This window comes from Corvus kubaryi, unplaced genomic scaffold (assembly GCF_017639235.1).
Source record: "Corvus kubaryi isolate FWS band 111438036 unplaced genomic scaffold, C.kubaryi_AGA036_p1.0 split3-73, whole genome shotgun sequence".
NCBI lineage: Eukaryota > Metazoa > Chordata > Aves > Passeriformes > Corvidae > Corvus > Corvus kubaryi.
Genome location: NW_024582091.1, coordinates 29086961 through 29097081, shown reverse-complemented (window position 1 = coordinate 29097081; position 10121 = coordinate 29086961). Strand labels below are relative to the sequence as shown.

At 51.9% G+C, this 10121-nt stretch overlaps 1 protein-coding gene across 1 annotated transcript; it reads right to left on the bottom strand.

The window, feature by feature from the left end:
• Positions 1–461: 461 nt before the first annotated feature.
• On the bottom strand, positions 462–8581 carry VGLL2 (vestigial like family member 2). Its single transcript, XM_042017316.1, has 4 exons — positions 8466–8581; positions 5939–6230; positions 3750–4262; positions 462–2679 (listed from the first exon to the last, which is right to left on the bottom strand). Exons 1-4 carry the CDS (start codon positions 8544–8546, stop codon positions 2639–2641), a joined length of 927 nt encoding a protein of 308 aa, XP_041873250.1. The 5' UTR covers positions 8547–8581; the 3' UTR covers positions 462–2638.
• Positions 8582–10121: the final 1540 nt, after the last annotated feature.

Here is a 10121-nt window from a genome sequence, read left to right as displayed (position 1 = left end):
AAGACTAGTGCCCAAGCCTTAAAGGTTGGTGCTGTGAGCGGTCCTTCAGGAGTCAGAATAACACAGAGTGAGCAAAACTGCAAGGATTAGCCAAAATAGGACATGTGTGCTTTCAGGCTGCAGTCCACCCAGAGTAGGAGCATTCTTAAAAAGTTGTTTGAACTTTTAACACCTTGAGCCGCTGTCTTGGCTTTTGTGTTTGGATGGTTTCATGACACAACAGTAAAAAACGTACCCACAGAACAAATGCCAAAACCAATATTCATGTAGTCATTGCATAAATTCTCATGCTTGAATACATTCACAGTCAAAATTAATTGTAAATGCCAATGTAGTAAATTACTGGTTTATGCTTACATGAATATTTCCAAATGTATTTGGGCTGTGTCACTCAGCCCTCCTCATTAGGAATTGCAGAGAAGAGGGGAGAAAAAAAGAAAGAAAAAAGAAAGAACTGTGGTGAAGCACGACCAATGATAGACTCAGATTTATCTTTTTTTTTAAAAAAAAAAACCTTTATAAACAGCCTGAAAAAACCCTCAGGCAAATGCTCACAAAATGACCCTGCTAACTTCAAGCCTCTGCAGTTAAATGCCATTTTTAGTTACTTTTCTCCTGCAAAAAGCTGGTGCCTTCTTCCTTGATAAACACCACAGAATGTTTTTGGTTTAACCAATAATGTAAATTCTGGGGTCGTTCCCTTGCCCTTTGCAGCTTGTCTGGGCTCTGGCTATTTGGAGGCTGAGGGAAAAATGCCCACCGGTTTGTCTGACTGAAGGAATCAGGGCAAGTCTCCCCCTGCCATTTGCTAAGCTCTGGCTGGGGGTGCTCCTTGTCAGCTTCTCACAGAATGTACTCATGCTGCTTTGTCAAACTCTTTCTATTAAGATTCCTGTTCTTTCCCAGAAATTGAGTTACCACCAAACCTAGGAGAAGCAACTTTGGGTTATTCATAATGCCACTTTGGATTATTCATAATGCCACTTCTGACACACGGTGAACATTATGCCAGCTTTTCTGAGAGTGTGGAAGGTAAAAGCTCTCATTGCAGCACAAAAGTCCATTTTCTACTGCTTCTCCTAGTGTCAGGGGGTAATGTCAGGAATCTCCTACTATGTGCTTTAAAATTTGTCAGCTTCAAAGACATTACATTAAGAAAAAAAAAAAAAACAAGAAAAAAACCCCAAAACACAGTAGTACTGGGATCAGATGTTTGGTCTATAAAAAATCAGCTTTTAAGTACATGGTAAGTGCCATTTCTGCTCTCTTTCATTAATTATTCATCACCTGGTAATAACATTTTAATTTACCACTGCAATAGCAATTCTGTATGCTACAGTCCCCTCTTCTAGCAGAAAAAATATGGAGCAGATCCCTTACTTTAACCAATCTTACAGACACACCATACGCTAAAATATAGCACTGCAGTGGTCTCATATTTTCTTATCTTTTGTATTTATCACTGTGTATTTTACTTACTAAGAAAATATTTTCAACTGTTAGGATGTCTATTTATCTTTCATGCAAAATAATAAAATAACTCACTTCCTCCACATGAGAGATACTTTTCCTGCTTCATCCTGAAGTTTCCAGTTTGCCTCGTTTCTCTTATTTAGCTTTAATACTTCATTAAAGTACACAGGGTGAAAGAAGGAGATACCTTTAATACAGCTTTGCTACTGTTAAATATCTAATTCCCCCTTTCAAAAAACCCCAAAAAAAACAACTACTAAAGTGGCAAATGACAGCAACAAGTAGACAAAGGAAAGTGTTAGAGGCAACTTAGACCAAGTGTCCATCACGTGCTTTTCGTTCTGGTGTTCCCCTTAAAGGCTGTTGGGTTGAAGGTGAGCCGTTCTTCATCATATCCCTTTCTCCCCCCTGCTTTAAGAGGGTTTTACTTTCACCAGAAAATGTTTATTGTAAAAAGAAAAAAAAAAAAAACAAAAAACCACCAAAAACCCAACCAAAACCAAACAACCCCACCCCCAACCCAACAACTGTCATACGTCCAATGCAAATGTGCCAAACTCTGAAAAGTGCCACCTTGGTTTTCGTCTTTCTGGGATTTAAGCAGTTGTGAGGGGAACAGCTGCATATCTGTAAGTCCGGCAGGTGGCTTCAGTCAGACACTTGCCACTCACAACCACAAAGCTGAAAAATCTGACTGGTTCCTCGATAGTCCGAAAATGTTTGTGAGTTCCAGTTTTTTCTCCTTTTACTTTTCTATAATGCAAAGTAAAAATCCAGTTCAAAACTGCTGAGTAGCCTTGCCATGTTTGCATTCAAGAAATAACTTTCACAGCCATAAAAAAATATTCACACCACTAAAAAAAACTCTACAATTTCCTCTGCTCCCTGTATGAAGGCCAGGGGTTTTGCATCACCATTCATGATGTCATTTGACTCTTTCAGAGTAGTCTGGCTGCAGGTCTGGGTGTGGGGTCTGCTTAAATAGAAGTTCAATGTCTTTGGCTCTCCTCTTGCAACAGAAGGCCTTCCCTTTCTGAAGTAAGTCTAAAGTATCCCCCTTGCAATGCCAGGTCCTTTTAAATCCCGTTGTCTTTCCCCGAGCAGCAGGGCCACGGTGGGCTTGGAAAAGGGTAAGGGGGGATCTGAGAGTCTTTGAGTCAGCACATCAGCTCAGAAGGGATCCACCACAGAAGGAGTAACGGCGAGCTGCAAACCAAGATCAGAAGCTGTTACAAACTGACCCGATTTCAGCTCTGAATGCCACCATGTCTAACGGGTAGAGAGCTACAGGGGAGAGCCAGGGGAAGAAGTATGAAGGACAGCTCTAAAACCAGTACAGATCCTTGCTTTTATCCTGAGGTTGCAAACCTGAGAACGGAGAGAAGAAAAAAAGGAAGAAGAAAAATAGGTACAGGCATTTAAGGACAGAGGAAAACAAATTGCATTTCTTGCCAGCTGAGATCAGTCTAGAGCATGGGATCTCCAGAGCCCCAGAAGGCTGTGAAACAAGGAGAAGAGCCCAAGCCAAACTGGAGACAGGCACATGTCCCTCCTGTTTAAAGTGAGGACACCATAAGGAGCCATTACTGGCTGCAATATTGAAACCAGCATGGAGCAGACTTTCCTTGCCTTCACAACCACTGACTCAGGATCTGTCACTGCTGACTATACCTGTGTACCCATTTTTGTCAGCACTACAGTCACAGCCTTGGTTCCAAGACACCCCAACAGGCATCACCAGGGGAGAACCACTGCCTTTTTGCTCAGCAAATGCAATTGTGCTTTCATCTCAAAGACTGGAAGGAATAGGTAAATAAGGAGAGGAACTAGTTCATGAAACTGCGTGGTGTCTAGAAATGACCCCTCAGGGCAGCACAGGAATGGGGCCAAGCAGCAACCTTTGGGGCTGCTCCATTCTGCTCAAAATTCTCACTGCTCAATGCAGGAGCAAGGCCAGGGCCAGCATAAGAGTACCTCAAAGCAACCTGTAGCCTCAGGTCATGTTTGAGGGCATCAGAAATTCAAACAATGTTGTGGAGATGTGATGTGTTGGCCTGTCCCATCCTTCCTCTCCCTTCCTCAGTTGCCTGGCCTGAGAGCTCCAAGAAGACCACCCAGGGCAGAGCTCAGGTGTCACACATGGGGCTTCCACCCTCACTTCATTCCCCCACAGCAGAACCTCAGCCACCCCCCATGAGTCCTTCTGGATGGTGTGGAGTCAGGCATCAGAGGTGCAGCTGAGCCAGGACCTGGAGGGACCAGGGGCAGCTCATTACCTGTGTCCACATTGAGGCCGATGTTCTGTGCCATGTCCCCCGTTGCATTGGGGAAGGGGCCCGGTGTTGTCCAGGCCGCAGTAGCGCCCGCTTCATTCTTGCCCAGTTCACAGGGGGGACTGACTGGTGTGGATACGGAGGCAGGGGTGAGGCGGTGGGAGCGGACGGAGGCAGTGGGCACCAGGAGTGAGCCGTAGCGGGGGTCGAAGTGGGGCCCATAGACCTCGTGCATGGTGGTGGGGCGGGGGTAGGCAGTGCTCTGTGTCCCGATGTAGGGGTGGTGGTGGTGGTGGTGGTGGTGGTGGGCGTGGTGCCAGGGCTCGGGGCCGCCTTGGTGCAGGTGACCGTGCAGAGAGGCGGGTGCGTAGGGGTCAGTGGCAGCAGCGAAGGGCAGCTCGCTGTGGGCAGCAGCTGCCAGGGGGCTGCTCAGGCTGGCTGGGACAGAGGAGGGCTGGTACGTGCTGTTCCAGAAGGATGGTGGGAAGATGCGCTGACTCATTGGAAAGGACCCATCTGGGTGAAGGAAGTGGGAAAGAAAGTCAGCAAACAGCATGCCCCACAAGCCTTGATCTCCTTTCCCTAGGGCTCTGTCCCTCCCCGATCCACCCAAACCAGACCTTTCATTCCCTTTATTCCACGAAAAACTGCCAAACACAAGAACTTGCTCCAAACAAGTACAGATTCCTCTCCAACTAAACATCCAACACACCTAGCCTATGGCTTATCCATGAAACTGCAACTATTTGCTCGAGGTTTCTCTTAGTATGTAGATGGGCAGAAAGTTGTTATCTAAGGCAAGAGAAACATCTCTTTTCTTCAATGGTGAAAACAGAGTGAGAGCTATTACACACCACTGAAATTCTCAGGACTGGGTTTTTCTTGTTTGTTTTCATCATAACCTCCTTGTCTAAGCATTTATGCCCAACACTTCACGGAAAGTGGCTGATGCCTCAGTGCAGTTGCAAAGTGGGCAGTAATAGCGATGTGACTAAAGGCAAGCTTGAATTACTCAAACATCTGGGGGCAATTCTCCATCTATTACACTGGCCTGTTTCTTAGGTATATTGTCAACATTTTTGGGAAGCCCTCTGCAGATCTTTGGAGATTGGCAGGGCAAAGGACAAGGGCCCTACATTTTCTTAGCCCAGCAAGCAACATGCAAGATGGACTGGTGATTATTAATAGCACAAATAGATGTTATGCATGGTTATTTGGGAATGCACACTGTTCCTGAAAGAAATGCTCCTAATACTTCTTTACCAGGGGAGTATGTCAGCTCTGAGCTTTGGCATTGCTAGGGAGAAGGGGAAGCAGTTCATGATGAGCAAAAAACCTCCTCTCCTGCCATCAATTCCAGCACTGAATATCTCTCACCCATGAAATATTCTTAGACACTACAGACAGCAATTCATGGAAGGACTGGGAAACCAGCCTTGGCCGAGCAGGTGGCCCTGTGAGGGAGAGTTACTAAGACTGCCCACAAGGAAGTGCCAGCCCTAACTCTCTGGCAGATGGAGTGTGAGGAAGGTTATTCCCCTCTGCCCTGAGTACCGTCATGGGCCTGTCCAGTGTGAATCAGGAACGGATACGGAGAGCTGTGCATAAGCCATGACAGCACATGGCCATGGGCAGGTCTGGAAGCCCTCATTTTCAGAAACTCAAGAGTCCTTGTCAGTGCTCCAGCAGCAATCAGGGTGGTGATACATTCAGGGCAAGATACAGGGACACACACAATAATTTCTTTAGAGGTGGGAAGATGATGAGATGGTTCCCACATCTGCTTTTTGCTTTGCTCCCATCACTATGACCACTCTAAAGTGAAAGCTGAAAGGATCAACGGGGGATGCACTCATCACAATCATAGTTTGGGGGTCACTCTGCTGCTAGTTGGGCTGTAGCCCCCTCCAGGTAAAGCACCTGCAGTGAAAAGACAATTTGCTTCCCCTGACCGCCTCCCAGGCTGTTATCCCCCTGGGCCATGTCCACCCGGCATAATCTGAAGGGCTTTATTCTTTCCTTTTTTACCCTAAAAGGGCCAAGCAGCTGGCAGCTCCTGGCCTGAGGATGGCCTGCCGGGCACCAGCCGCTGGTGGGAGGGAGGAGAGAGCCGGGATGTGCAGCCGAGGTGAGGACGAGGTGCCGGCCCAGAGGGGGCCTCCGCCGCCCCCCGCACCGCGCTGCGCGCTCACCCCGCCAGGAGCCCGCGTTCCGCGCCGCCTTCGCGCTGCCGAGGGAGAAGCTGCTGGGCTGGCTGAGCGCCCGGCTGAAGTGCTCGTCCACCACGGCGCTGATGTCCCCCTGGAAGTAGGTGAAGAGGACGCAGCGGGAGCTGATGTACTCGGCCTCGGGGGGTCGCTCCTTCTCGGGGCTGCAGTCCTCCTCCTTGATGCTGGCCGCGGGGTGGCTGGAGAAGGAGCTGCCGGCACTGGCGCTGCTGCCGCTCTCCGGGGCTTCTTGCATTTTGGAGTAAAAGGCGAGTTTCTATAGGGAAGGAAAGAAAACGGAGCCGGTCACGCAGCACACCGAGGTGCGCTGGCCCGTCCTGTGCCAGCCGGCGTGCAGCGCCGAACCCTCTCCCGAGGTCTTTCCGAGGGGATGCAAAAGACTGGTCCTCGGCTGCCCGCCGTTTCCTCAGCACACACCACAATCCCCACACCCTCATATCGCCCTCTGTAGTCCGGGGTCAACCAAGGGACTGCAAATAGGGCTGGGGGCCCGAAACCCACAGGTGCCGGCCGGGATGGAGCAAGACAGCCTCCGGTGGGGAAGGCGCAGCCGGGTGGGGGTCATACCGCCGGCTCCCCCTGCTCCAAGCCCCGCACGAGAAGCCGCTTTGGAGCTGGCTCCGGAGCCGACGGCGGCCGCCAAGGGGCTGCAATGCGGGGGCATGGGCGGGGGGCACGGGCAGGCGACGGCCGGGCACCCACGGAGCAGCGCCCGTAGCTGGGGGAAAGCGAGAGCCGCTCGGTCCCCGGCTCCGAAAATCTGGTGCAAAAGAGTGCCCTGTAACCCACTGCGGCGAGGGAGAAGGAAAGAGGGGGGGAAAAGACTGGCAGTCTTAGACACATTTCATGTCAAAACTCAGCATTTCCCTGGACAGCAAGAAGCTCCAGGTATTTACTACAAGGCTAATCTCCTTTTACTGGACTCCGCCGAGTGCGAAAACGGCGGGCGTTGAAGTTTGTCGGATGTTTCCCGTCTTCATGCGCATTAGCGTGTCTGCAACTGCTGGGAGTTTCTTAGCAATAAGCGCTGGGACGCGGAGCCCGGGCTTGGCCGCTGCGGACAGAGCCTTGGGGCGGCCGGCGGGGGAAGAACCGAGGGGACGGGGCAGAGTCTTGGGCCGAGACGCGCGATATATTTAAAAATGTCACTCGTCGCGAAGACCGCCTTTCCGCTTGGCTCCCTGTTCGGCCATTGAGGTAATGATCATCCCCCTTAATAATGTCATAAGCCGTGTGCCAGGGGCTGAAGGGGTGGTGGGAGGGAAGGCAAGGTGGGGGAAGACATCATCTCCTATTTGTGACGGGTACTGGGCCCCGCTGCCGGGCGCCGGAGGCAGCACAGGGACCGCCACGCCGCTGGCCCCGGCCCGGCGCTGCACGGCGGGGGCTGCACCCGCCTGGGGCACGGGGCGCTGTTCTCCATATCCATCCCCTTTTTCGTTATGCTGGGGGGGGAAGGAATTAATTTCTGGAAGGGGTAAGGGCGAGGGAAAAACTGGGAACGCAGAGGGGTAAAAGGAAAGCGGTGCGCAGCAGGTGCAGCCCGGGGAGCCGAGCCTGACCCACGCGGGACGGTGCCCGTCCCGGCGCCAGCAAATCCCCGCACACCACGGGCCGTGCGTGCCCGAAACATCCCCGCGGCAGAGGGATCATCTTATTGAAAACTCGAGATTAGTTGACACCCGCGACCACCCGGGCGGAGCTACGCGCAGTGAGGCGGCGAGACGTGGCTCCTGTCCACGAAGCACCCGAGGGTCTCGCAGGGGACGGCCGCCGCTGGCAGCCGGGAGGGCTGGGGGACGGGACGGGCCGGGGTCCCGCCGCCGCCGAGAGCGCCCCGGCAGAGGGGAGCATCCTGTAGCCCCTTGTTCCCCTTCACGGCAGCGGCTTCCTCTTCTTCGTCAAACCGGGGAAACCGCTCAACCTCCCGTCTCTCTCGCCACCCCCACTTCCAGAGCGTAACTCCGGAGCAGCCCTCCGAGGCGGCTGTAAAATCTCTGCACGAAGCGGCTTCCGCGGCAGCGGCCGGGATGCCGGAGCGCAGGGGTGAGCGATGCCCCGGGAAGCCCGGCCTCGCAGCTCCCGACGGTCCCCACACACGGTGGACATCGCTACCCCGACCCGCCGCGCCCAGAGGGAGCCCGTCCCGGTAAAGAAAACAAACAAGCAAACATTTTAAAACAAACAAACAAACAAGCAAACAAACACCCTAAAAATCCTTCTGAGGGTTAAAATCGCACCCTCTCTCCCAAGGCATCCCGTAGCCGGTCGTTTGCCGCCGGGGTACGTACCCTGCCGAGCCCCGCGCCAAGGTGGGATGCGGTTGTGCTCCGCTCACCATCGCAGGCTCACAGATCTCCCCCCCTCCCGCCCCCCCTTTCCCCTCCCCTTCTCCTTTTCCCTTTTTCCCTTTGGTGAGGCCCCAGACGGCCATCCTCCAGACGATACCCCTCCCACCTTCTGCCTCTTCCCCGCTGTCCCCTACACGTACCTGGTGGTAGGGGCTGTAGGCTGCTGCGAAGTAGGGCTGGGGAGGACCGTAGACTTGGTACATAACATCCAAACAGCTCATGGCTAGCCGCGGCCGAGAAGTAATTTTTTTCTCAACTCGTGTTCTGCAAAGTGGACTAATGCTTCGCGGGAGGGAGGTTCCTGGGGGTTAAGAGGCACCACGCACTGGTGGGAGGAGTGAGGGGGGATGAGGCCGCTCTGGGCTGTGCTGACACCCCCTCCCTGTCTTCTTTCCCTGCCTTCCGCCCTTCCTATAGCGTGGCTCCCTCCCGCAAATACGCCGGGACTGGAGGGGCTCCCCGGCCGCCGGGGGAATTTCAGCCCCGGGCCCGGCGGGTGGCAGCGGCGGAGGGAGCAGGGAGACCCCCCTTCCGCAGCCGGGACTGCCCGAGAGCAGCGGGGCGGGAGGCGTGGAGGGAGCTCCGGCCACGCAGGGACCGGCAGGCGGCTGCGGGGGGAACCGGGGGTCGGCGGGAGATGGGGGCTTACCCAGTGAGTGAACCCATCTCCCGCTGCCTTTGATTTTATTTCATTTATTTCGTTACATTCCACGTGCCTCCTGTGCCGGGTGCTGCCCCGCTGCCCCCGGGGAGAATGCCCCGGCCGCCCCCCACCTCGTCAGGCCCCGCTCCTGGCCGGGGCGAAGTGGAGCTCCGGGAAAGGCAGGGATCTGGGTGACCCCCTCCAAATCCCACCAAGTCCGGCGTCCGCCGGAAAATGCCACCACCAAAGCCACAGAAGTTGAGAGGTCTGATAAACCGAAGGAGGAAAAACCAGTTGCTCCCGAGGAGGAATCTCCCCAGAAACTTTTGAATCATTACAAATCCCGGGAACGGCAATGCTTTTGCATTTAATAGAAACTAAAACTACGCCGAGGGCAAAGTCACGTCAAAACAACAAATTATTGTGAAGGTAAACTGGATTTACTCCTTGGCTTTCTGCTGAGTACAACATGCAAAGTTGTAAACAGGTGAATGTATCTTCATTGCTCATTTTAGAGGAGTTGCATAGGAGGCAGATTTTTTTTTAACAGAGATGTAATTTCTCATTTCAATATCAAGTCTTTGAAATGTTCAGCTTCATGGTATGGGTCACAACAGCTGTGAGAAGAGACCCATTTTGTTTTGTTTTAAGCACCTGTAATAAAGCAGAAAAAATATAGAAAATATGAGAGAAAGTATATTACTCAGTTTTCAAGTGCTGATTGGTTACAGTAGTGTTGGGAAAAATCTAAAAAGAATGAACACTTTGAATTTTGAAGACCCAGAAATATTTAAACAAATTTTAGCAGAAAAACCTCATGTTTATAACTAAACATCAACTCTATTTTGTTTTCTCCAAAATACAATTTTTATATTCCAAGTGCTAGAAATTGTTTTGAATGCCTGTCATTCATAAAATCATATTTCAGCGCCTGATGAGCATGTTTCAATGTTTCCTGCACCAGGTGCAAGGTTTAAAATTCATGTTTAAGCAAAATTTTTTCTCCCTATTCTAGTTTGGGAAATTTGGTTTTTCTACTCCAATGCAGCCTGAAACACTGTGGCTGTGGGTTCTGCCTCAGCGTTGCTCCTTCCCCCATCAGAGCCAATTTTGTGTCAATGGTCAAGAAAATGAGGGGATGACCTCTGGGTAT

Excerpts from the sequence above, each read along its gene's own strand:
- VGLL2 (XM_042017316.1), bottom strand. The coding sequence starts at position 8,546 with ATGAGCTGTTTGGATGTTATGTACCAAGTCTACGGTCCTCCCCAGCCC. Across the intron at positions 6,231-8,465 it reads CCTACAGCCCCTACCACCAG|AAACTCGCCTTTTACTCCAA; the intron begins GTACGTGTAGGG and ends CCTTCCCTATAG. Across the intron at positions 2,680-3,749 it reads CGGCCTCAATGTGGACACAG|CTCGCCGTTACTCCTTCTGT; the intron begins GTAATGAGCTGC and ends CTTGGTTTGCAG.